The sequence below is a fragment of the Thunnus thynnus genome, chromosome 4 (assembly GCF_963924715.1).
Source record: "Thunnus thynnus chromosome 4, fThuThy2.1, whole genome shotgun sequence".
Taxonomy (NCBI): Eukaryota; Metazoa; Chordata; class Actinopteri; order Scombriformes; family Scombridae; genus Thunnus; species Thunnus thynnus.
In genome coordinates this window covers 33949205-33975926 of record NC_089520.1, presented here as the reverse complement: position 1 = coordinate 33975926, position 26722 = coordinate 33949205, and the positions used below count along the sequence as shown (strand labels likewise).

At 40.1% G+C, this 26722-nt stretch overlaps 3 protein-coding genes and 1 long non-coding RNA gene across 7 annotated transcripts in view; 2 read left to right on the top strand and 2 right to left on the bottom strand.

Annotated features, from left to right (window-relative positions):
• The window catches only part of aldh1l1 (aldehyde dehydrogenase 1 family, member L1), a 29918-nt gene extending 19581 nt beyond the window's left edge, over positions 1-10337 (top strand). The window contains exons 8-23 of the mRNA XM_067588434.1: positions 388-513; positions 615-706; positions 1984-2131; positions 2240-2359; positions 2796-2923; positions 4323-4473; positions 4627-4697; positions 4852-4957; positions 5079-5166; positions 6030-6123; positions 6216-6315; positions 6412-6510; positions 8191-8356; positions 8486-8591; positions 8769-8968; positions 9823-10337. Of these exons, the coding sequence (XP_067444535.1) occupies positions 388-513; positions 615-706; positions 1984-2131; positions 2240-2359; positions 2796-2923; positions 4323-4473; positions 4627-4697; positions 4852-4957; positions 5079-5166; positions 6030-6123; positions 6216-6315; positions 6412-6510; positions 8191-8356; positions 8486-8591; positions 8769-8968; positions 9823-9878 (1851 nt within the window). The 3' untranslated portion in view covers positions 9879-10337. The remainder of the gene's footprint in view (positions 1-387; positions 514-614; positions 707-1983; positions 2132-2239; positions 2360-2795; positions 2924-4322; positions 4474-4626; positions 4698-4851; positions 4958-5078; positions 5167-6029; positions 6124-6215; positions 6316-6411; positions 6511-8190; positions 8357-8485; positions 8592-8768; positions 8969-9822) is intronic.
• A 198-nt stretch (positions 10338-10535) lies between these two features.
• LOC137182134 (zinc finger protein 771-like) lies at positions 10536-14798 on the bottom strand. 2 transcript variants are annotated; one of them, XR_010928255.1, is made up of 3 exons: positions 14286-14798; positions 11389-13040; positions 10536-11351 (listed from the first exon to the last, which is right to left on the bottom strand). XR_010928255.1 is itself a non-coding variant. In XM_067588435.1 (2 exons), the coding sequence occupies exons 1-2, from the start codon at positions 14488-14490 to the stop codon at positions 12079-12081; spliced, it is 1167 nt and encodes a 388-aa protein (XP_067444536.1). In that variant the 5' UTR covers positions 14491-14798; the 3' UTR covers positions 10536-12078. The 2 variants fall into 2 exon arrangements, 1 of the variants encoding a protein (XP_067444536.1); XM_067588435.1 differs by having other exon boundaries at positions 10536-13040.
• Positions 14799-17805: 3007 nt separating this feature from the next.
• LOC137182135 (uncharacterized) lies at positions 17806-21204 on the bottom strand. Its single transcript, XR_010928256.1, has 2 exons — positions 20547-21204; positions 17806-18857 (listed from the first exon to the last, which is right to left on the bottom strand). It is a non-coding gene; the product is annotated as an uncharacterized lncRNA (long non-coding RNA).
• A 247-nt stretch (positions 21205-21451) lies between these two features.
• Positions 21452-26597, top strand: LOC137182131 (serine/arginine repetitive matrix protein 4-like). 3 transcript variants are annotated; one of them, XM_067588429.1, is made up of 5 exons: positions 21452-21531; positions 23072-23389; positions 23713-23797; positions 24629-24696; positions 24779-26597. In XM_067588429.1, the coding sequence occupies exons 2-5, from the start codon at positions 23274-23276 to the stop codon at positions 26118-26120; spliced, it is 1611 nt and encodes a 536-aa protein (XP_067444530.1). In that variant the 5' UTR covers positions 21452-21531; positions 23072-23273; the 3' UTR covers positions 26121-26597. The 3 variants fall into 3 exon arrangements, with proteins under 3 accessions (XP_067444530.1, XP_067444529.1, XP_067444532.1); XM_067588428.1 differs by having other exon boundaries at positions 22988-23389; XM_067588431.1 differs by lacking the exons at positions 21452-21531; positions 23072-23389; positions 23713-23797 and adding an exon at positions 23829-23944.
• Positions 26598-26722: the final 125 nt, after the last annotated feature.

Sequence of the window (26722 nt, the reverse complement as noted above, 5' to 3'; positions counted from 1 at the left end):
TTTCTATTACAAATACTTCATTGTAAATGTGTAAGCTTGGACAGGATAGTAATAGATCAACCAACCTAAAGTTTATTTGGATTTTCAGACATCCATAGCGTATAATTCAAATTACCATGTCTAGTCAGCACAGATGACTCAGTGTGCACATTCCCTTCAGGTCCTAATAATGTATTTAAAATGAACCTAAACAAATATAAGAATATTTCCATACAGTCCATCCAATACAGTTATGGTCTACTAACTCCATTTACATACTTTTTTTCACAGAATGAGATTGTAACACTGCTAATCTAATGTTTCTCTTAAAATTTTGTGCGAGGTGAAACATTGTATTGAGTGGTAATGATCATTCCATGCTCTCTTTTTGTCTCTCTTTCTCTGCAGCTGTTGGTGAAGAATCTGCAGTTTGAGGATGGAAAAATGATTGCTGCATCTCAGTACTTCCGCTCAGGAGGCAGTGCTGCTGTGGAGCTCACTGAGGAGGAGAAAACCTTCGCAGAACAGATGAGGGTAGGGCTTCCTCTTCAACTAATTCTGAGGAAGAGGAAGAAAATCTAACAGAGAGGTTGCAAGCCTGTCCTGTGCTCACTTTTGGCAATGTTTCCTCACAGGCAGTGTGGCAGAGCATCCTGACTAATGTCAGTCAGATTGAAGACTCAACTGATTTCTTTAAGTCTGGTGCTGCTTCCATGGATGTGGTCAGGTAATGAAAAAGGGTGAAAGATAAAATCATCTCCTTAAGGATAATTAATTTAATATATGAGATACACTATGGGCATTTAGCTGATTCTGCAATCAGAAGCTAAAATAACAATAATTTCTACATTATCACAATTACAAGCATCCAAATGTAATGAAAGCAAATGTTTAAGTCTTAGTGCTGCTGACAACTCCAAATGTGCAGTAAAGATTATTACTATGATTAATAAAAACTGAGTAATGACTGTAGGTTTCCAATTCTCACTGTTTTGAAAGGTTAAATATTTGCACAGTAGTTTCCCTCGCAGCTGTAGTCAGCTTGAATTCTTGTCAGTTACAGTTACAGTGTGTTTCACAAATTTTCACTGCTGAAAAGAAGTATGAAAATTTAAAGACATCTGTAACATCATCCACACCTACAGATCCATTTTCATTATCATAAACATGTTTTTTTCTTTGCCAAAATTGAGCTGTATACACTGCGACAATAACACACATAGAGTACCACTGATATGCAATAGAGGCTAATAACTAGTTGCATTTATTTAGGGTCATTATACCAAGATAGACACTTTCTTTCTCCCCTTAAGCATTTTAGAGTAGGAATTCATTCCCAGTTGGCCAAAAATTCTCAAAGTGGTGCACAATTTGTCCTACTTTTATGCCTAGAAGTTAAAGCATTGTGGCAGGAGATGGTGTACAGAGACCAGTAGGCACATTTAGTGGGAGAAGAGATGTTCATTGATCACCATGAGTTTATTAAAAGATGCTGTTTTGGAAAAAACAACAACAAAAAAAGAATTGACAGTCTTGTGCAGAATGCAAAGGAGAGCAGTAAGAGGTTGTCACAACCTCACAGAGAAAAAGAATCTCCCCTCTATTCGGCGTCAAGTTATGGAAAAACAAGCACGTAAATCCTGGGTTTATTTAGCCTATTTAATAACTCATTGGCAGTGTTTTACAGCCTAATGCAAATGGCTTATTGGTAAATATCATTATAAGATTTAAGTAATGTATTAATTTTGGCATCATATTATTGGTAAATATCTGGTATGCATATAGAACTACAGAAGTCATAATTTCCAGTAGCAGTAATCCTCCTTGCTGGAAGTCAGAATAGAAAGTGTCATACATGTCCTACTCTGAGGCAGGAGGGTTTTTAGTCTTGGATTAACTTTCAACGTAATTTCTGGGTGACTCTGAGTCGCTTGATAAATACAGGCCCTGATTTCTTCCCCTCTCCTCCTTCCTCATCATCCCTCCCTTTGTCACTGTCTTTAGGCTTGTGGAGGAGGTGAAGCTTCGGGCCAGCAGCTGCCAGTTGCAGAATGAGGATGTCTATATGAATACCACCTTCCAGGATTTCATCCAGATGTGTGTCAGGAAGCTGCGAGGGGAGGATGATGAAGAAGAGCTGGTCGTCGACTATGTAAGTGTTTGTTGCCATGTTAAAACTCACAGAGACCAGCTATCAGCAACTGTCTGTAACTGATTTGGCCATGTGTTGATTGTTGTCGTGAACACTGCACATCCTCAGGTAGAGAAGGACATCAATAACATGACCATAAAGATGCCTCATCAGCTGTTCGTCAATGGAGAGTTTGTTGACGCAGATGGAGGAAAGACCTACAAGACCATCAACCCCACTGACGGCACAGTAAGGGACATACTCACTACTAGAGAATTGGCTTTACAGTATACATTCTATCACAAGAGCTCATTATGCATAATGTCAACCGTGTGTCTTTTATCATATGCTGTCTTTATTTTTTCATAGCCAATAGATCTAAAAATAAGTCATAATTTATTTTTGGCCAGTAACAACCAATGATGGCTGTTAGTGTGTGTAGCCTTGTAGCTTGCAGATGTTGCTGGACTGCAGATATTAAAAGGTAAATGAGGTAGAATAACAGGATAGAGGGTGCTCGGTACTTTGAAGAAAAATCTTTACCCAGTACATCAGTGTAACCCTACCTAACTGATACCTCATGGAGAGAAATTCTCTTGCCTGGTTGAGGTGCTGCGGTGTAAAATGTGCACTGTTCTCTCTGCTAGCACTGTGATTGTATGTCCTGTATCTGTCTGTCCTGCAGGCCATCTGTGACGTGTCTCTGGCCCAGATCAGTGATGTGGACAAGGCTGTGGCTGCTGCTAAGGAGGCCTTTGAAGAGGGAGAATGGGGCAAAATGAACCCAAGAGACAGAGGCAGACTCATCTACAAGTCAGTGCACTTTTCATTACAAAACTTAACTCTGCAGCTTTGACACCCACATTGCTTTCTATGTAAGCCCACACACCAGGCATTTGTTGACGCCACCGACAGATGTGAGGCACTGTGATGCAGCTGGTGTGGGTTGCACTTCAGATTATTAGATTTTCAGTGACTTCTAAATGTAGTTTATTGGGTAATCTCATCCAACTTGTGTTGGACAGTTTAAAAAAAAAAAAAAAAAAAAGATCAAAATCGATTCATCAAGAACCACAAATATCTTTTTTTATTCCACGCATTCTTCTTCCTTGCAAAAAAAACCTGCTACCTTCATTACCCACAATGGAACTCAACTTGCAAACTTGTCAAAGACAAATTAAAATAAATTTGGATATTGGTCTATAGTTATAGTGGATCACTCCTTTCTCCAACCTTATACAGGGGCACAACATGAGCAGTTTTCCAAACTGTGAGTTACTTGCTCAGCAATTAGCGAAGTAGAAAGATGGAGTAAAAAAAGCATCCAAATTGTCTTCACCAGTAGATTTCTTAGGATAAATGGTTTGAAGAACCTCCATAACTATGCTGAGAGGGACGGGATCTAGGATAAACTGAGAGATATGGAGTAGGTACATAATCATGATTAATAAAAAGATGGTCAATGTTAGTAGGAGGGGATCCTGTATCCTCATCCTCAAAAATGTGGACAGCTGCTGACATGAGTAGGTAGGGAGGCAGCAGAATTGCTATTATTAGATTTTACCACATTCCAAAATTTTGCAGGGTTTGGATAAGAGCTAGAGACCAAGTTCAAATAATAATCAGATTTAGCAAGGGACGTGCATTTATTCCTAGTCTTCCTAAATGAGACCCAATGGGATGCCTCTTTTGTATGTCTAGCAAGGGACCAACCTTTGTTTCTTGCAATGAATAAGGTTGATAGCTCAGGGGTATTATTATGTTTCAAAATAAAACATGTAAAAGAAGTTTGGATTTGGCAAATTACTTTGGCCATGTTGCTGTAGTTTAGCTAGCTACATTTCTCTGGGGGATAGCTTCAGTGTAGTGGAGCTTCATTCATGAAGCCCTTTTTTATTTTTTTAAATTCTTTTTTATGTTCTTTTACAACTTCCGTGGCCTTATAGGGTTAACTGATAGTAACCACAAAGGGCTCTATGTGCTTAAAAGAACATTTCTTTGTGGTGTTGTAGCAAAGTATCTTTTTAAATTTTAACTATTTAGCAGGAGTTTTACTTTGCGTATACAGTATATTCACTGCCAGCAACAATGTAATCAGCTGCATATTGTGGTTGTCTGTGCCACTGCAGACAGAAGAACCTTAACTACCACATTATCAAGCATGGTCTATGATCTGAGTGACTCTGCATCTCCTCTACCTCTCTGTCCACAGGCTGGCTGACCTGATGGAACAACATCAGGAGGAGCTGGCTACCATCGAAGCCATCGACTCCGGAGCAGTTTACACTCTGGCCCTCAAGACTCACGTGGGCATGTCCATCCAGACCTTCCGCTACTTTGCCGGCTGGTGTGACAAGATCCAAGTAAGAAAGTCGCTTTCAAAACCTGGAAGTTTCACTCCTAAAATTACATGAACCTTCGGTGATCAACACCACCAAATGATACTGACACACAAAGAAAAGAAACAACAGAATATGGATACATACATGGAATAAAGTGACGTCCTCTGTTTACAGGGCAGCACCATTCCCATCAACCAGGCCAGGCCCAATCGTAACCTCACCTTTACCAAGAAGGAACCAATAGGGTGAGAAATAAAACATTTGGAGCATTTACACTTGTGTGATCGACACATACTGTATGTGTAATCTTCCTATATTAAATGTGTGCATGAATAAGGGCGGTTAAAAAGAGGCAGTGATGTCAGAAGTATGCCAACACTTCTCTTTCTTTCTTCTCAGAGTATGTGCCATCGTGATTCCCTGGAACTACCCTCTGATGATGCTGGCCTGGAAGACAGCAGCTTGCCTGGCAGCTGGAAACACTGTAGTCCTCAAACCTGCTCAGGTCAGTCTCCATATCGGCAGTCAGGTTCCATCCATACATGACTACAAGAAAGAGGCTGTGCAGTCTGCAGTAATACTGTTGAGTGGATTTAAAAAAACAAGTCACTTATGTTTGTTTCCAGGTGACTCCGCTGACAGCACTGAAGTTTGCTGAGTTGGCGGCAAGGGCGGGACTGCCCAAAGGAGTGATTAATATTCTGCCTGGATCAGGTAGGAACACACACACAGGACATTAACAATAGTCCACAGCCATGCTAACAGCTCTGTGAGGCTGCATTCAAGCTAAATGCTAACATCAGCATGTTAACGTGTTAACAATGCTAGCGTGTTGATGTTTAGCAGGTACCATTTTTACCATGGTCACCGTGTCATTTTGGCATGCTATTATGCAAACATTTGATAATTAGCTCTATGTCATGAGTTTTCAGGTATAAACCAATCAGCAAAAGCCAACACATTAAAATTTTGACCAGATGGAACTAAATGAAAAGTCAGGAGATCAAGGTTATTAAAGTTCATCCTCTGGAGACCATTAATATGTGAACTAAATGCCACAGCAATCATTCCAGTAGCTGTCAAGATATTTCTTGCAACTGCAAAGTCAACTTCATGGTGACGTTAGAGAAAAGTCAGAGAAGGGAGCTAAAGTCAGCAGAATATATCCTCTGGGAACCATAAATGTCTCTAACAAATTTTACAACAATCTAGTAGATCAAGTAGATGTTGAGATATATTACTGCATAGATGATCAAACTTTGACCTGCTGGTGGTGCTAGAAGAAAAGTCAGAGGATCACCAGAGTCAGACAGATTCATTCTCTGGGGACCATGGATGTGCAAAATTTCATAGTAATCCATCAAATCATTTTCAAGATATTTCAGTTTGGACTAGAATGGTGGACCAACTGGCTATGGACTGCCATCCATAGAATGGATGCTAAAAATCCTCTCCGGATTAAGCATACACTTTGAAGCAGCATGAAAACCACTAGCGTCCTTGTCAATCATCACATGAGTCTGAGATGGACTACTGAAGCCACTGGAGATGTTATTAAACTCATACTTTTCTTGCAGGTGCTCTGGTGGGTCAGCGTCTGTCTGACCATCCTGATGTCCGTAAACTCGGCTTCACAGGTTCCACTGAAATCGGTAAACACATCATGAAGAGGTGAGAGGCACACCACATTAACAAAACTCTATCTAAACAGAAGTGAACATTACAACTCATCTTTGTGTATCTCGGTTCTCCTCCATCTAAAGCTGTGCGGTCAGTAACGTGAAGAAAGTTTCTCTGGAGCTCGGAGGAAAATCCCCTCTCATCATCTTCGGTGACTGTGACATGGACAAGGCTGTGCGCATGGTATGTTCACTCTGGGCAGCATGTGTGTTTGTCATTTTGCACATATTTAAAAAGTTTAAGTGGTTCCACCACTGTGTTATTGTCTGTGTATTTCAGGGCATGAGTTCAGTGTTCTTCAACAAGGGAGAGAACTGCATCGCAGCTGGCAGACTGTTTGTGGAAGACAGCATTCATGACCAGTTTGTGAAAAGAGTGGTATGTCTTTTTCTCTTTGGCCACAGTCACTCACACTGCTGATGTTTTAAAGTTCAGATTTGTTTCACATCTCTGAACAGCAAAACGCTGCTAGAGAAATGTAATTAATTCACAATCTGGATCTCAGTGCTTGTGTAAATCCTCTGAGGTGATTTTTGGTGAGTTTGGAGGCACAGCAGCTTCACTGCAGCTCTGGAAACCATCCCACAATATTTGCTTCTTTCACACTTCTGACAAGTTCTTGCAAGACCGTAATACCTGGAAAAATTGAACAAACAACTCTTTTGGTAAATACTGTGGTCCAGATGATGCGTATACACAAAAACCATTTATAAACTGGTATTTATAATGTGCAGAATGTTCTGTGGGACAAGAAGTTTTTAGAACGATCTGAGGGTGATATGATGAGATGGACCTGAAAAATTAGGTGTAAGACTGCTAATAAAGTATTGGTGGTTTAGATTGTTAGCCTATTTCACTTTTGTGTGAAATGTGTGAAATGCCCATTAAAGGCACGTATATAAACTTAATTTTGATTCATTACTTTTGAGTGATCAATTCTTATTATTCTGTTTATTTAGAAGGAAGGCATCATTTTATTTTCCTTTGTGTATGATCTTTTCATTTTTATCCTTTCTAGTGAAGCACTTTGTACAGTCTGTTTGGATCAAACAGCAACTACCACAACTTGAGGTTGAAGCCAATGATGCTGGCTCCAACTGACTCCCATTGAAAAAGCATTAACTTCTCTCTAGAATTACTAAGTCAATCATTTTTTTCAAGGAGTCATTATGGTCTCAATCTCTAAATTCAGGCCCTCTAATAAGTGTGCTGATGGTCATTTTGGAAATGATTACTCCATTAATAAGATTTGAAGACTTACAGTAGTTTTGATGTCTGCCGTGTGGACGTTGATTGACAGCTAGTCTGACTCACACCGAGTCAGACTATCGTTGCAATATTTCACCAAAGTTCAATGTTACTTGATTATGATACCTGCCCTGTTAGCACAGTTTAGCTAACACATCTCGCTACATCCACCTCTGTATACAGTGATTGAGATTACTGGTACAGGTTCTTGTGATTAATTACTGACACTGGTGCTACAAATAGCCCCAGTTGTGCATAATGCTCACATGTAGTGACAACTGCTACGGTTTTGTTGTACCACCCAGAAATGCAACACAATCAACGTGCAACACAGTTCTAGTAGAACTGACAATGACACTTTAATTTAACCCCTCTATTTAGCATTCATAAGCAGTAAACAGTTAATAAATGGTTTATAACATACTATAATGTAGTTGTAAGCAGATAAAGGGGCTTAAGTAAAGTGTTTTTGAAAGTCATATTATGAATTGATTGTCAAGTGGTTATTCCAAGACTTCTCAGCATTAAGTGAGGTACAGAGATGGAGAGCAACAGTACAAGGCTTGCTTCATTGGACCAGCAGTAGCTTGGAGAACAAGAGGCCACAACACTGGACAGAAAGCCAAATATATTGAAATTCTGAGATGCTTCACTTCAGTGAAAACTCAAACTCACGTACTGATGAGAGATTTTGAAACCAAAGAGAATCTTTTGCATCTAGAATTTGCTGAAGTTTTTGAGGCCACAGTATGTACTGCATCTCTGGTTCTGTGGTTGCCTTAAAGACTGTTTGGATTTCTTTTCTCTCAGATTGAGGAGGTCAAGAAGATGAAGATCGGAGATCCACTGGACCGCTCCACAGATCACGGCCCTCAGAACCACAAAGCCCACCTGGACAAACTGGTGGAGTATTGTCAGACTGGTGTCAAGGAGGGGGCCACCCTGGTCTGTGGTGGCAAACAGATCCAGCGACCAGGTATGGCAATGCTATCAACCAATCAGTGGGGTCCTCCTCTGATGGAAGATGCAGATTGACTGATTATGTATTCACTTCTCATGTACAGTAGATTTATAATGTGCTGTCTTATTATGTGACTGCTGCCAGGTTTCTTCTTTGAACCCACGGTGTTCACTGATGTGCAAGACCACATGTACATCGCTAAAGAGGAGTCGTTCGGCCCTGTCATGATCCTTTCCAGGTTCAAGAGTGGGTATGTTGTAATTTAACATTACTTTGTGCCTTTAAATTACTCATATCCACATTTTCCTTTATTTACAACAGCATGCTGTCACAAAATTTGCACATCACAAGATTAACCATGTGTCTCTTCTTCTCTTTGCTGTTGTTTCTCCCTCCCACCTGCCTCGTCTCTGTCTCCCTACCTCAGTGATGTGGACGATGTCCTGAGAAGGGCCAACGCCACAGAGTATGGCCTGGCATCAGGTGTTTTCACACGGGACATCAGCAAAGCTCTGTACGTCAGTGAAAGGCTCAATGCAGGCACTGTTTTTGTCAACACCTACAACAAGACTGATGTGGCCTCGCCTTTTGGAGGCTTCAAACAGTCTGGCTTTGGCAAAGATCTGGGTAAGAAAAACTGTTACTGTGTAGTTGTAACTCTTTTATTAATGTGTTTGAATAGAATTAGCCTGCAATTTAAGTAAAGGAAATCAAGAAAGCCACACAGTTAGAGATATCACCAAAAACAGGACAAATAAGGTTATAGAAATGGAGGTTTCTACATTTAATATTTTACAGAGAACTGAAGTTAAAATTGCAGGTGGTAGATGATATGATGATGATGAGATGCTAGCTGTATGAATTAGCCAGATGCTTGTCACCGAGCTAACAAGGCAATTTTCTGAATTTTTGTTTTATTATGTTGATGTTTCTGCTCCACAATGTACAACTAAATGTTTACTTAGGTTTTGTTTGTAATGTTAAAAACTTTTTCCTTTACAGTATTTTAGCCATGCTAGATGCATTGCTCTAAGGGTGGTCCAAAACTCATGACAGTCCCATCAGCCTCAGCTGTACTTTTTGTTTAATGCCAATTAACCAATGTTAGAATGGAAGCACATTGCATTCACCAATGAAAAAAAATCTGAGGCATTATCTCATAATTATGACTTGCTTTCTCAATATTACAAGAAAAGATCTAAATAATAATTATAAACTAACCAGCAGCTGACTAATGAACTGTTATGAGTTGCTGTAATTTAGCTTGTAGCACCCAATAGCTCCACCAAATCCCCAAATTTCATTCCATCTCAATGGTGATGTTTTGAAACTAAGCCATTCGCTGTCTTGAGCTTTAAAACATAAACCTTTTACATGTGTGCATGGTGGCAAGAAACTCAACAGTGCCAAAACTGCTGGCAGCATGTGGACAATACACAATCCTGCCTTCATTAATGTGTACAATTCTGTCACTCCAACAGGACAAGAGGCACTCAACGAATACCTGAAGACAAAGGCAGTCACCATCGAGTATTAAGTCAAATCACAGGAGGCATCAGCTCCTCATGGCAGTGATGTGTGTGGACACTGACAGAGAACAGACATGCAGAGACAAACACAGGGATCATGTGGATCATGGAGTGATGTCATCTCAGTGAAATCAACCCAAACCCACGGTCATGTCACGTGACTACTAACTAGAATACTTGTGCCTTAACATGCTTATTGATCATATTAACATGTTCAATTTGTCAGTTTGTGATAACAAACCTCTGAGCCATGCTGTGATGAATTCAATATTGTCCTAAACTATGCAAATGAAGTATGTTACTAGGTAGCCCAGGTGACCTCTGAGACTGTTTTGTAATTAGTGTGATTGAGTTAGTGGATAGGAATACTTTTTAAAAATTGCATTATTTCTAATATGGCTTACATTAGGTCAGGAAAGTCTTAAGAAATGTAACATTTCTGATAACAATGAAAACTACTGAGCACACCACTGTTTTGGACCTCATTATTCCTGTTGTGTTGACACATCTTTGATTTAGTTCATGTAGATTAACAGCACTAACAACAGTGCAATAAGTAATGTTAATGAATTTTTAAGTTAGTAACTGCTATACTCATTGACTGAAAAGTGCCTAAACTGACCAGTGCCAGCATTTGTTAATGAAAAAAATCTTCAAAGACAAACTTAAACCCAAATGCATCCATGTTTAATACACAGATGAGCAATACAACAAACAATAATACAGTGCAAAATGATCTTTCAAATCAGAGAATATCATTAAATAATGTAAACAAGACTCATAACCTCACCAAACACTCAGTGTCAAACAGTTTTCAATACTCACTACTCTACATACACTCTAAACTGTGTACTTCAAATATAGTGATCCTGTGGGTCCTGACACTGACACACAAATGTTGTGGGCACTGGGTGTATTTATTCTAAGGCGAGGGAGGCAGGAGGTTGGCATCATGACTGCAGGATAATATTAAATACACATCATGTATGGAAATATGAAAGTATGTTAACCAGGCATGTAAATGCTTTGTCTTACAGTAAAACCAATGCCTCTAAATACAGTTGAATAGACAGTTAAGTTTGTATCTTTGTCCTCAGCTTGTAGACTAATAGTGTAGCAGTCATTAAGATACATTTTCACACACCATCTGCTGTTGTCCTCTGTAGCTCTGAAGTGCTTTTTCATAATAGTTGCAGTTATCCATTTGTTTCCCAAACTCACTCTAAACTCTGCAAACTCTTAGCATGAGGAAAATGTAGAATATATAAGGCCTTTATTATAATTTACACACTTACAGTCTTTGCATTAATATTTAGATATTTTCTACTAATTAAATTCAGTTCCTTTCTTTTCTATAGTTGTGTAATTATGTTGTACATCTTTTACATTGCTGAATATTTCTGCCACCATTTAATTTCCCCAGAGGTTGGTTGATGCTGCTGTTGCATGTGATGCTGTCTATAATTAAAAAGTCTGCCTTTCTCCTGTCAATGCACTCATGGCTGAATTGGAAAAGACAGTGTTGATAAATTTAATTTAATGATACCAGTATCTGTTGCTATAGAAAAAAAGCTTATAGCAGACAGAGGTTCAACAGAGAACACTGCTGCATGTGGTAATGACTGACCAGAATCTCCTCAGAAATGTGCTGATGGGATGGTGAGGGAGCACGGCCTTAACCTTATGTGCAGTGCTTGTATAGGCTAGTCTTGTACTGAACTGACTGTGACTGAACTAGCGACAGACTGAGCTGAAGACAGTCAGAATCAGCGCTGAATGTCGGGTCATATGAATCATGATGTGCTCATTTACTGATCTATGTACTGAAGTGCATTTGAACAGTGATGTGACTGCCTAGCTTAGGAAAGAATTGAACAAACTACAGTCACTGACTACGAGTCTTTGAACTCAACAAAGTGATTTGTGATTTCCGTCTCTAGCGTAAAGTGAAAAACATTTGAAATATTTCAGCCGTGGATCAGTCATATCTTAACAGACAACTAATGAGTGACCCGAGAAAATCAGAACTTAGTGTTTTCAATTGATGCAGAAATGCTTCATGTTTTGTTCTAAAATGCTACATTTACCCAGAATGTCTTAAGAAAATGAATTCAACTTTAAGTGAGTAAAATGTTCTACTGAAATCTGATGTAGCTGCATTGAAAATATCCAGATATGTCACATTGTATACATCTGTCCAGTGGGATTTCACGTCTTCTTTGCGTGAACTTGCATGTGTCTCAACATGTCCTTCTTATATGCAAATGGTCTGGAGCAGATGACACAGCGATGGGGTTTCTCCCCTGTGTGAGTTCTGATGTGACAGATCATGTTGCCCCTCTGCCTGAACCCTTTCCCACACACTTCACATGTGTATGGCTTCTCCACTGTGTGGATCCTCATGTGTATTCTCAGACACTCACCTCGTGCAAATCTTTTGCCACATACTTTACAACAGTGTGGTTTCTGACCTGTGTGAACCAGCAGGTGCCTTTTTAAATGTGTTCTTGTGGTGAATGTTTTGCCACAGATGTAACAAAGATTGTTCTCTCTGTGTGTTTCCAAGGCTTCAATCCCATTGTCTGCTAATGCTGCATGTTTTGGAGGACAGAGAGTGGCTGTATTGTTTGCATGTGATTTGACATGCATCATTAATGAACTCCTGCTATGGAAGGATTCTCCACACAGCTTACAAGACCAAGTTCTCTGATTGTTCCTTTGCTTTGTGCTCAAGCTAGGACTGTTTAGTCTTTGTTTTGTCCTTTTCTTTGACTTCACTGTCTTCGAACATGAGTTAGATCCTCCTCTCTGTGTACTTTGAGCATCACTGGTATCATTTTCATCCATGCTATCTGAGGAGAGCGGTTGCCAGAAATTGGCTGTTTCTGATCCTCCATAGCCATCTTCTTCCTCCTCTGTTTTCAACCACTCAGCTGAAGAGATGGGAAGAAGCTCTTCTTCTCTGCTGGTCTCAGTTTGGGTTTGACAGCAAGAGGATGGCTGCATGCTCTGTTCATACTTAAAACAAGCAACAGCATCACGTTGTGACAGGTCCTGCAGTTTCTCTTGGTCCCGGCTGGCCCGGTGTTCCTGAGGCTCTGGAAATGCATCTGCACTGTGTGTTGGCTGGGTGGAGGCCTCTGCTTCAGACACGCTGACCTCCTGGGAGACTGGGGAGAAAGTGTTCAATAGAATATTATTTTTAACACTTTCAGTTTTCCCTTACCTCTCATCCATACCATGTATTGTAACTTTGTGAGATACCAATGAAAAAAAATCAGCAGAAACATCTATATAACATATGACACATGTACAAGTGTGTTCTAATGCAAGGATTAGATGATGATGATATGTTATACTGTATATCTTTATTAATAATACCACTTACATAGTGTAAGTTTGTCATTGTCACAATTACCAATATACACAAGACTGAGGTCCTCTTCCACTACACAGTTATGGATAAACACAGCAACATCCAGGTAAATGCAGTTATCATGGCAGAAGGTGGATAAAGAAATATTTTCTACAAAATCAGGGAAGAGGACAACACTTTTGTTCAAGGTAATCAAATTAATATATCCTTTTAGAGCTGCAACGATTAGTTAATTAATCAATTATGCTATAATAAAAATATGCTATTATACGGTGAAAACATGTTTCGTCTTTTTTATTTGTCACTTTTTCATTGTCCCACTTTAGAAAAAGTGGTTTGAAAAGTGGGACAGCTGGTTTTAATAATGTGGGACAGTCATGTATGATCTTAAATTGGTGAAATATGCATTCCAGCACATTAAATGTGCAATACCAATAGTTATTCAGTTGTCTTGAGATGCTCATTTTTTGTTATTTTTGGGCAGATGGCAAATTATAGTATTACCAATAGGCTACTAATACAGGATATAATACATTACTATACTATTTGTAGCAGCATTGTACAAAACATTACAAAACATTGTAATTACTGAAATGACCAAACATGAGCATGCACTTCAGCCCTGAGTGTTACTGACCAGACAAGTTTTTATTGTATGAATTAAGGTGATTTAGACCTTTCAGCCTCCCAGTGAGTGTCCCATATTTCAGCCTCAACTGTCCCACATTAGGAAAGGCACATCATTTGGGACAATTTGGCACATGAACACTTTTATATTTGCCATTTTTTCTCTGAGTCCTATGCATTCTGATATGAGTAGAAAACACCTCGGGGATTTCAGAATGGTAATGTGTGTGGATATTATGTATTGGCTTCATGAAGAAACATATTGCTGAAGTGCTACTTGCAAAAATTGTCCCACAGTACTCTAATTCACCCTAGCTGGCCACACGTTGAATAAAGCATCACAAGCTCTGTGTTCGTAGTGACAGCCTCTTAAGACCACAGTAGACTCATTTCCACAACAGAGCAGACTAACCTGCAGTGAACACCTCCACCTGCACCTGCCGGTTCAAACCTTCAGCTAGTAGCAGCAGCCCGCTGTGTTTCACATCCTCCTTGGACAGATAAATGTCATTTCGATACTCTAAAATCGTCCTTTCCACAGCACTGAAGATTTCCTCCGCCGCAGCTGTCAGTCGCTCGTTAACAAACACTCTCAGCTGCTGTAACTTATTTGCCATTTTGGAGGACGAGAAGATGCACCTGTGGATTCACAAAGCTAACTGCTAAGCTAGGCTAAGCTCGAAGCTAGTGAACAGAGTGACAACGAAAGGCTAACGTTAGCCACTAACGCCAATGTCGTTTCAGAAAGAAAACTAGCGAATCTAGCGGAATAATAACGTAGCCAGACCGAGTGTAGACCATGGTGTCAACAGAGAGTGTAAACAGCAGTTATCGATTTGTAGGAAGTCTTCTTCTTGTAAGATTTTGGCGGTGTATTACTGCCCTCCGCAGGACAAAATTTAACAGACACAATCACACTTATTTTCATATATAACACTGAATCATGCAGGAACTGTAAAACTGCTTTTGTGATCAGCTGGTGGTTCTCATTTTGGCCGCAGAAAGACTTAATAGAATATGACAAGACTCCTAAGTCTGACAATCTGATAGTTTTCCTTTCTGTATTATATTTGCTACATTTCAGGAAAACATGCTTGACTGTTTCAGAACGTTCACATTCACATAATCCAGTAGGACGTTTTCCCAAAATGTGCAAGTACTGATTTATCCCGCAGTGTCCGAACCTCAGTCTGCAGGTTTTAACAGAATCTCTTCGGTTCTGAAGTACATTCTCAATGTATGTACACTGTAGGCTTCAAGTTTCCACATCACACTTGTGTAAGTGTAATACTCAACCACAATTGGCTCCAAAACTAATTGTAATGTTACAAATCCTGCTCACTGGTACACTTGTTAAACAGATGTGAGGTGTGCACATGTAGGGAAGCCTTCCTTCTTCAACAGATGAAAGGAAAAAAAACTGCACACACATCATTCTGCACAGAGAAGAAAACAAATCCGAGTCAAGTAATATTAAGTAAAACAATTTTTTAATGGAGGCGGACTTTAAAATCAAACAACATGGAAATAAAAATGGAAAATAACTAAACTGTCCTAATATGTATTTATAAATATACACCGATCAGCCATAACATTAAAACCACCTGCCTAGTATTGTGTAGGTCTCCTTTGTCCCACCAAAACAGCTCTGACCCGTCAATGCATGGACTCCACAAGACCTCTGAAGGTGACTTCTGGTATGGCACCAAGACGTTAGCAGCAAATCCTTTAAGTCCTGTAAGTTGCGAGGTGAGGCCTCCATGGGTCGGACTTGTTCTTCCAACTCATCCCACAGATGCTCCATGAGATTGAGATCCGGGGAATTTGGAGGCCAAGGCAACACCTTGAACTCTTTGTCATGTTCCTCAAACCATTCCTGAACAGTTTTTGCAGTGTGGCAGGGTGCATTATCCTGCTGAAAGACGCCACTGCTATCAGGGAATACCGTTGCCATGAAGGGGTGTACCTGGTCTGCAACAATGTGTAAGTAGGTGGTACATGTCAAAGTAACATCCACATGAAAGCCAGAACCCAAGGTTTCCCAGCAGAACATTGCTCAGAGCATCACACTGCCTCCACCAGTTTGTCTTCTTCCTATAGTGCATCCTGGTGCCATCTCTTCCTCATGCACCCGACCGCCCACATGATGTAAAGGAAAACCTGATTTTTCCTGCTTCAAACACATCAACTTCAAGAACTGACTGTTTACTTGCTGCCTAATATACCCCACCCCTTGACAGGTGCCATTTTAACGAGATAATCAATGTTATTCACTTCGCCTATCAGTGGTTATAATGTTTTGGCTGATCAGTGTATATAATTACTTTGATATTTTATGAACCTTGGACCACAATGTAACTTACAATGTACACATCGTTTTCAGTTTAAAATAGGCACAATTTATTTTATTGCTTATGATGAACAGAACAGGCAAATATATTACAGGACCTTGAGAGGCTGATGATAAACTAAATAATTCCCCAAATAACCTGTTTGTATTTTCTTATACGTTAAAATGAGCAATTATTGTTACAGCTGTTGTGTTATGGGTTAAAACTGACTGCATATACTTTCCTATGAAAGGAGGAGAAAAGTCAGTTTAATTTCCAAAAACAACAGTGCCTCAAACACATATTTAACACCAGTGAACAACATGGCCTCACCATAGAGGAGCTTGTCAGTGTTTTTAACAGCTCCTGTACAAATATATTAGATTCTGCAGCTCCAGTCAGATATAAACAGCTGAAACCTTCTTTTCTGCCATGGTTGAATGAATAATTAAAGATCTTAAAGAGCCAGTGCAGGAAGACAAAGCAGAAATGGAAAATGGATAAATTCAGTCTTTCCCTTGCTTCTCTAAAAGATTTAATGTTCACTTATCAGTGTACAATCAAAGAAGCAAGGAACGCCTCTTTTTCTGAACTGCTAAACAGGGTCAAAATCCCAGAATCCCTTTTTAAAACTGCTAATTCTGTGATTGGTCCCCTCACCTTAGCCGGTCAGTTGAATCTTCCCCTAAGATGTGAAGAATTTCTTGATTAGTTTGTAACAAAGTAGTGGAGATTCACCAACACTTTAACAACGAATTCAGAGAGGTTGATGTTGACTCCTGCCCACCTTCAACGTCAACCCATGAACGCACTGTTGCACTTGGAAAATCATCCACCTACCCTACAGACTGCATTCTCACTTGGTTTTTAAAAGCTGTTTAGCCATTATTGACTACTCTCTGTCTACTGCTATTTCCCCCCTCCTATTTTAAACCTACCAGTGTTTACCCCCTCTTAAAGAAGCCCTCTCTAAATCCATTTTAAGTCATTTTAGACCCATCACGAAGCTGCCATTTATTATTATTGAAGATTTTAGAAAAATCTGTCTCCACTCAATTGATTTCTTTTAGGAACAATCAAATTTTCTGAAAACTTAAATCTGGTTTCCGCTCCCTACAGCGCACTGAGACTGCTCTGGTCAAGGTCACCAGTGACTTACTCCTTGCAGCTGACACAGGCCTGTACTCAATTTTAATTCTCCTTGACCTCAGCTCAGCCTTTGACACAGTCGACCATAATGTCTTAATCAGCTGTCTAAAGAGCTACGTTGGCTTCAGTGATGAATGGTGTTCCTTATATTTTGTCCACTCCATTAACATACATGTAGCGGCCAAAATATAAGGAACACTTTTCAATATAATGCACTCTAGTACACCACCACCACCCACGATGACCTCAATAATAAACACAAGTAGAATTATCACCTTTCTGACAATGTCAACAAAAACTGAAAATGTATAAACTTCGTAAATGTAGCATTTATGGCGGAGCTGTTGTATTGGATTGCATTAGGTTGCGCAGGTGTTCCTAATAAAGTGGCCGCCGACAGTATATTTGGCATAAAAAAAGAGATAAATTAACAATTAACACAGGGACACAGGATTAAAACTGGGAAAATGTATTTTTTATTTCATGGGGCCTTTAAGGCCTTGAATGTTCAGGCTCCTGCCTGTATCTGTGATCTGCTAACTCCCTATGAGCCTGATCACTGCTTCAGATCCTCCAGCAGAGCCCTACTAATGGTTCCAAAATCTTGACTTGTCAATAAAGGTGACCGGGCCTTTGCTGTTCAGGCCCCTCAGCTGTGGAACTCAGTGTCATCTTTTAATTTCCTTCTTAAGACTCACTTTTAATCTTATGGCTTTTTCTTAACTGATGGTATTTGTTGTAACTATTGTGAAGCACTTTGTGACTTTGTTTTTGAAAGGTGCTATATATATATAAAAGTTATATTTATTATGTTTATATGCATGATGGGCAGAATTTGAATGCTTGGGTGTGTGCCTTGCAAATGTATTTTTGACATTTGATGCAAACGGTGCTGGTCTTGGTGTCCTTTTTGTTAGGGCAGCACTGGCATCTCTTCCTCTTCTTTCCAGTAAGCAAAGCTGGATGCATAGGTAAGGTTGCAGCCTTGGCTTGAATCTGCATCATCACGTTAGCAGAGACAGGGGTTCGAAGTAGACATTGCTGTTGTTCGATATGAGGGCTCACCAGAGCTTTTCCCAAAAGTCTTTGCTTTGCCCTTTTCTTTGACTTCACTGTCTTTGAACATGAGTTAGATCCTCCTCTCTGTGTAAATTCAGCATCACTGGTATCATTTTCATCCATGCTATCTGAGGAGAGCGGTTGCCAGAAATTGGCTGTTTCTGATCCTCCATAGCCATCTTCTTCCTCCTCTGTTTTCAACCACTCAGCTGAAGAGATGGGAAGAAGCTCTTCTTCTCTGCTGGTCTCAGTTTGGGTTTGACAGCAAGAGGATGGCTGCATGCTCTGTTCATACTTAAAACAAGCAACAGCATCACGTTGTGACAGGTCCTGCAGTTTCTCTTGGTCCCGGCTGGCCCGGTGTTCCTGAGGCTCTGGAAATGCATCTGCACTGTGTGTTGGCTGGGTGGAGGCCTCTGCTTCAGACACGCTGACCTCCTGGGAGACTGGGGAGAAAGTGTTCAATAGAATATTATTTTTAACACTTTCAGTTTTCCCTTACCTCTCATCCATACCATGTATTGTAACTTTGTGAGATACCAATGAAAAAAATCAGCAGAAACATCTATATAACATATGACACATGTACAAGTGTGTTCTAATGCAAGGATTAGATGATGATGATATGTTATACTGTATATCTTTATTAATAATACCACTTACATAGTGTAAGTTTGTCATTGTCACAATTACCAATATACACAAGACTGAGGTCCTCTTCCACTACACAGTTATGGCTAAACACAGCAACATCCAGGTGAATGCAGTTATCATGGCAGAAGGTGGATAAAGAAATATTTTCTGCAAAATCAGGGAAGAGGACAACACTTTTGTTCAAGGTAATCAATATTCTTCTACTTCCTTTTAGAGCTGCAATGAATAGCTGATTAATCTATTAGTTGCCAACTGTTAAATTAAAGGTTGTGAGTCTTTTTTTTTTTTAGAAAAATATGTCCAATTTCTGTGATTCCAGCTTCTCAAATGTAAATATTTTCTGGTTTCTTTAGTCTTCTATGAGAGTAAACTGAATATCTTTGGGTTGTGGACAAAAGATATTCGAGGATGTCACCCTTTGGGAAACAGTGATTAACATTTTTCACCATTTTCTAACATTTTATGGACCAAACTACTAATCGAACAGATTAATTGTTAATGAAAATAATCATTAACTGCAGCCCTATTTTCTTTATATTTTCTGTCAAGTAAACAGGATCATTATTGGGAGCTGTTAGTTTATGCAATCATGTAAAAAACTGGAGAAAAAAGAAAAGTGGGACTTTAAGGAAATCTATCATAAATGAAGCAATGTTTAAGATTGTGTTTATGATATATTCATGCATCAAAATATACTATAATATGGTGAAAACATGTTTCATATTTTTTGTCACTTATTTCATTGTCCCACTTTAGAAAATGTGGTTTAAATGTGGTTTGAAATGTGGGACAGTTGGTTTTACTAATGTAGGACAGTCATGTACTCTCTTAAATTGGTGAAATATGCATTCCAGCACATTAAATGTGCAATAGCAATAGTTATTCAGAGGTCTTTGACTTGTAATGCTTAATTTTTGTAATTTGTGTAATATGCCACCTGCCTAAAAATAAGGCAGGTGGCGAACAGTATTACTAATACATGATATAATACATTACTATACTGTTTGTAACAGCTAAAACATTGTAATTACTGAAATGACCAAACATGAGCATGCACTTCAGCCCTGAGTGTTACTGACCAGACAAGTTTTTATTGTATGAATTAAGGTGATTTAGACCTTTCAGCCTCCCAGTGAGTGTCCCATATTTCAGCCTCTACTGTCCCACATTAGGAAAGGCACATCATTTGGGACAATTTGACACATGAACACTTTTATATTTGCCATTTCTTCTCTGAGTCCTATGCATTCTGATATGAGTAGAAAACACCTCGGGGATTTCAGAATGGTAATGTGTGTGGATATTATGTATTGGCTTCATGAAGAAACATATTGCTGAAGTGCTACTTGCAAAAATTGTCCCACAGTACTCTAATTCACCCTAGCTGGCCACACGTCGAATAAAGCATCACAAGCTCTGTGTTCGTAGTGACAGCCTCTTAAGACCACAGTAGACTCATTTCCACAACAGAGCAGACTAACCTGCAGTGAACACCTCCACCTGCACCTGCCGGTTCAAACCTTCAGCTAGTAGCAGCAGCCCGCTGTGTTTCACATCCTCCTTGGACAGATAAATGTCATTTCGATACTCTAAAATCGTCCTTTCCACAGCACTGAAGATTTCCTCCGCCGCAGCTGTCAGTCGCTCGTTAACAAACACTCTCAGCTGCTGTAACTTATTTGCCATTTTGGAGGACGAGAAGATGCACCTGTGGATTCACAAAGCTAACTGCTAAGCTAGGCTAAGCTCGAAGCTAGTGAACAGAGTGACAACGAAAGGCTAACGTTAGCCACTAACGCCAATGTCGTTTCAGAAAGAAAACTACCGAATCTAGTTTTATGTGAACTAAGCGTGGAATAATAACATAGCCAGACAGATAAATGAAGAGGTTAGAGCAGAATGTAGAGGAGAGCGTAGACGAAGAGTGTAAACACATGTGTAAACAACAGTTCAATCTCACGGAAGTCGGAAGCAGCGTCATGGCGTCATCCAAAGAAGCGACCACAAGTTATGTTATGTTATGTTATGTTATGTTATGTTATGTTATGTTATGTTATGTTATGTTATGTTATGTTATGTCTTTCTATTTGGAACACTCAGAATTTGTAAATCTGAACCCGTGATTTGAAAGTTTTTGTTGTTTAATAGCTAAATAAAAATTTCAATGAATGTTTTACAAATTTCTGCTTTTACTCTGTCATAAATGTAACAAATACATAATTAAGTATAAGTAAATAGTTATAACAGTGTACATATTGATCATATTTTAACATTGTTCAACACAGGCCATTTATGTGGAGGCATTTAATATTAATAGAATAGAAAGAATTTTATTGTACTTTTGTATGGCACTCTGTAGGCAGGACGTTGTACTGGCGTCATTAAGGTCTTTGATAATAAGGTAATCGCCTTTAGTCCAAAATGGCGGAGGCGTGGATCTGCTGCTAGCGTTCACTTCTTGTCAAAGTAAGTTCTTTGGTTGCATTACTCCCTCTGTATTTAATTACCCACTGTTGTCCAAATCTATTACCACTTGTAATGTGTCCAGTTTCTCTCAAAAATCTAAATATCAGGTGTTTTTTCCCCTCCACCGTGTCCCCACACTCAAGTAGATCTTTAACCCTGACCTCCACTGGTCTTTACCTCTGTAGCCCTGTAAGCACTGCCCTTCTTCTTTTTCCTGACACTGATGACGATGGCCGGTCTGGTGTTTTCCTGTGATAAAGTCTACTATTCAGGTTGCTGTGACCAATTCTTAATCTACTTATAATAACTTGCTCTTTCCTGTTGATTTCACTATTTCTCACCACTCCTACCTTATTTTGTATTTAATATAAGTGTCTTCCTTTTGTTGCATTACCCCAATGCTGCTGCCAGTTTGATTATTTCCCTCCAAGCTATGCTTTTCCCCTCTGAATTTGGAAGTTTAATATTAATATCCACATAATCTCTCCTGACTGCCTCCTTTACTAGCAGCTCATATGATGTATCTTTGTGATTACTGCCTGATCCTGATTTAATGCTTGACAGTGCTGACACCAAGTCACCACAGATGAGTATCTTGCTTGCTGTCACTTCTTCTGCCAAAACTAATGTAAAAGTACTGCAATTAGCTCAACAGCACACACACTCAAATAATGTGATGTTATCTTACTGATTCCCAGTCTGATGACTGGGAGTCACCACTGCTGCCCCTGTTGCCTCTGTTAGTGGATGTTAGTGGATCCTTTGACCCGTCTGTAAAATCACTGTGGCTCCTGTCCCTACATCTGTAATAATTTCGAAACATGTTAAAATAACAAAATAAAATACATAGGCAGCGAAAAAAAACAAAAACAAATAAAAATAACAGCAAACTTTCAGTAAACAACATAAATAATAACCATTCAATGTTTGAAAAGGGTGTAGAATGATGTGTGTAAAGAACTTTTCTTGTCCTACCCCTTTTTTATATACTTTATCAATCAAATCAAGGCCAAAAACATTTAAAACAACACAAGAGAAACAATAACAACAAATAAATACAACATAAGTTAAAAAGACACATGGTACCAAAATCATATTATTCCAGTCAACCTCTTTGTTCATCCGTTCTGTGTCTGTTCAATGTTATTTTTAATTATTTGTTAAAACTTACTTAATGTTCTACATGTTTTCATTTCTTTATTACAGTTGCTCCATAGATTAACTCCCTTTATTGTGATACAATGAAGTTTTGCATTTGTCCTCACTATCTAACCTTACCCGTCTCACCTGAACTTTGCACTACATGTCCCAGCTCCCCCTGCTGAAGTAAAAACACATTTAAAAGTTGATGTGAAGCTTATATGAGGCTTCAGCAGTCTGAGTTAGTCATATCATGTGGATATCTGACATATTTACAGTGTTTTTAGCATCAAATTCCCTCTTTGTGTTTCCTCAGACAGTGTTTCCTTGTTGAGCTGCACCTGACTGTTGTTTTAAGACACACTTGAAAAATTGTGAACCTGTCCTTTAACACAGGAAGAACAGGTTGAGCCTATGGGAGCATCACATACAGTGCACTGCCCTCTGCTGGACGGCAGCTGAATCCTTCACCAGGCTCAATAATTTAATCAAAGAAGAGGATGCGTCTCGTGCATTCTGGTCCCCACTCATTATGATCACACCATCGTGTTTCGCGTGAACAGCCCGCTCGCCCATTTCATTGGTGCCCGTCGGAGGCTGGGATGGGCACAATCCTTCAGGAGCGGATGCCACAACAATGTCTGGAGAGGCTCTCCATCACAGAGAGGGAATGGAAGAAAAAGGTGCAGTGGAGCAACAGCAGGCCTAATGTGGCCAGGTAACGTGAAATATATGATTATTCAGTAGGATAATATATGTTGGAGACAGGGACGCTCTGTGTATGCGTGTAACGCTCTCTTCATTTCCCCTGTCGCATCACCGGCGACGCGGAGATGTTTGTTCTTGTATCAATGCGCTTTGATCTCTAAACGCTGTTTTTGTGCTTCGTGTGTGCAGATAGATTACTAAACAGAACCCCAATATTGGACCAACAATTCACGGGATATATTACTGTTTCTGTATTTCATTTGTGTTATTGTATGCGGTGATATTTAGGTCATTGCTTGTGTTTAATATTTAATCTTTTATATTTTTCTGAAGCAATAAAATGGGTAGACGGCAGTCACAGAGGAAGTCACTGCAGCCACAGCACACGCGCCCAAGTCAAGAGAATAATCATGAGAAAGTAAGTGTGATGTAGAACTGCGACGATCAGTTCATTAATGGATTAGTGGATCAGCAGAAAATAAGTTGGCATCTACTGTATTTTGCTGATTGATTAGTCATTTTTCAAGCAGAAATGCCAAATATTGCTGATAACAGCTTCTCAAATGTGAGTATTGTATGTTTTTTTTCTGTATTCACTGTAAATTGAATAACTTTAGGAGTCAAAGGAGAATGAAATAATAATAAAAAAGTGTTTTGAAGACCTCACCTTGAGCGTTGGGAAATAGTGACAGGCATTTTTCATTATTTTCTGTCAATTCATAGACTAAAAAAATGATTAATCAAAGAAATAATGGTCAGATTCATTTACAATGAAAATAATCCTTTTTGTTGTTGCCTTAGCTTGCAGTAATGATGTAGCCTATTTACATAATGAACACGTATTAGTTAAAGCAGCAACTATTAATTGATTAGTTGCCAACTATTAAATAAATCAACAACTATTTTGATAAATGATTATTCATTTTCAGTCATTTTTTTTGTCAAGAAAAGCGTCTCAAAAGTGAAAATGGTTTCTTTAGTCTTCTACGATAATAAATGACATATTTCTGGGTTGTGGACAGTTGGTCGGGACAAAACAAGACATTTGAGGGCGTCACCTGGGGCTCTGGGAAACAGTGATCGAAATTTTTCACCATTTTCTGACATCTTGTGGCCCAAACAACTAATCGATTAATCGAGAAAATAATCAACAGATTAATCTACAGTATAATGAAAATAATTGGTAGTTGCAGCCCTGGTGTTGGTAGAAAATGTGTGCAGGTGTAATAGTGTCTCTCTGTAATCACAGAGGGTGCAGCAAAGAAGAAAGCACAAGCCGAACACCACCTCGAGCAAGTGCAATATTTCACAACACAGGTGAGAATGGCTGTTTGTGCAACTTTTACGTCATTCTGTGCAGCCTGGATGCTAAGATAATAAAATGTACTTTTCCCTTCAGTGCTCAGGGAACCTCAGAGTCAAAGTCCCATCCCTTGTGCCCTCCTGCAGAGGACAAGATGAAGCAGAAGGTCCAGCAGGCTGCTCAGCGCTGCGGCCACCGAGAACAGAAGCACAGAGGGAGCAGACGCACAGCAGCCTTTCCCCACCGCCGCCTGTGTGACTCCAGTCCTGATCTGCTGGAGAGACGCTCACCAAACCAGGAGGCAGGATGTCTGAGTGGCCATGGAGAAGGCGACAGTGACACTGACTTGTCAGACTCAGAGAGACTTCCTGTGTTGCCCTCTGTTCAGGTTCCTCCACAGCTCGAGCTGCGGCCAGAGGTCATCGAAGCTGAAGACTCTCCCTCTTGCAGCCGAAGACCCAGGAGACACGGCCATGGTGGGTTTGACTTCCCAGACTTCCTGCCTCCACCTTTTAATTCCTGGAGCCTCAGTCAGCTGGCTGTTTTCTATAACATGGAGGGCCGCGGGGCTCCTCGACCCAGGCCTGTGGGCCCTTTGGAAAGGTACTTGGAGAGGCTACTGCAGCTAGAGTGGCGCCAGATCCAGACTGTCCAGGAGGAGAGTGGGAAGTCAGCTGTATCAGAGGTTTTATCCAGCTGCCACAGGTCACCTGCCGCTGCCTCGTCACGCCTCAGCTCTCCAAAGTGTATCCTCCAGTGTCAGCGTGCCTTCCCCCTCACCTTCCTCTCTTCTCTGGCCAGTCACTCTGCCCTGCTCTCTGGCTGTGCCTGCACCCTGTGCCGGATACGCTACACCACCTGTGGCGTGTCCTGCGGCCGCTCCACCCACAGCCACACCCTTCAGTCAAGACTGAGCCCAATGCTGGAGCGCAGGGGTCCCGTGTCGCTCCCTAAAAGGAGCTACAGTGAGAGCCGGGTGCACTCCTCAGACAGGGGCTCAGCATACCGGGCTCCTAGGTTCAGCAGCCCCGTGAGGGCCAACAGCCACATGAGACGGATGCAAGCCCTGGGCAACATTCGCAATCCTGTTCAAGGTGCTAACACCAAGCCTCATTCTGCCAGGGACTTGAGTGTCGGGGCTGGGAGGGACCAGCTGGGAACACGGGGGGAGGTTTTGGACTACAGGACAGGGGGGGTTAGGAAAAGGAGTGGCTCAGAGCAGAGAAAAAGTGCGGCAGAAAGACAAGATGTATCGGAGAGGCGCCGGAGTGGCTCTGAGTGTAGAAGAGGAGGGGGTGAGCGGAGGAGAGCAGCTGAGCTCAAGGAACGGGAGATAAAACCAGATGCTGTGACGGCAATAATGGACAATTTACCAGGGTCCAAATATTCTCCTGTAAACAGACCAAACAGGCCAAAACAGGTCGACTTTGGTACATAACAGCAACTTGAGTACTGTTAGTGTAACTGTAAGCCACAGCCACAATCATCAAACTAAATAATTCATTATGAATGTATATTATTATGTTTTTCCTCACTCAAACAGGTTGACAATAGGTGTAGCAGGTATTTTTCATGTATTTTTCACTAGTGGATGATTGTTTTTTTCTTATCTTATTATTGTCATATTATCACGTTTAATCCAATGCTGTGATTGCAGACAAATAAGCTAATGTTCCAGGCAGTGTATGTCCTAAACATGCACTATTGATCATAGTTGTTATGAGCATGCAGATATTTATATAAAAAGTCTTTTTTTAAGTTAAGTTAACCCAGTAAGCCTATGTAAATATTTGTATGCAGGAGTTTTCAGCACTTTGCCAGTTTTACAAGTGATGCGAATAAAGAAGCCACTTCTGATTTGGTCTGTCAGTAAAATAACTGCTTAACAAAAGTTAATAAAAGTTATCAAACAATTCATGATTGACAAGTGTAATTCTTCAAAGTTGTGATGTAGGCTGAATCCTCGCCTGCTTCATAAGTGTTTTGTGGCTGATTTGTTGACTGGTTATCTGCAGTCTTGAAGTCTTCAAAAGTATTGAA

Coding starts and splice junctions, on each gene's coding strand:
- LOC137182134 (XM_067588435.1), bottom strand. CDS start 14,490: ATGGCAAATAAGTTACAGCAGCTGAGAGTGTTTGTTAACGAGCGACTG. Junction 13,041..14,285: donor GGTGGAGGTGTTCACTGCAG/GTTAGTCTGCTC, acceptor CTTTCTCCCCAG/TCTCCCAGGAGGTCAGCGTG.
- LOC137182131 (XM_067588429.1), top strand. CDS start 23,274: ATGGGCACAATCCTTCAGGAGCGGATGCCACAACAATGTCTGGAGAGG. Junction 23,390..23,712: donor AGCAGGCCTAATGTGGCCAG/GTAACGTGAAAT, acceptor ATTTTTCTGAAG/CAATAAAATGGGTAGACGGC. Junction 23,798..24,628: donor AAGAGAATAATCATGAGAAA/GTAAGTGTGATG, acceptor CTGTAATCACAG/AGGGTGCAGCAAAGAAGAAA.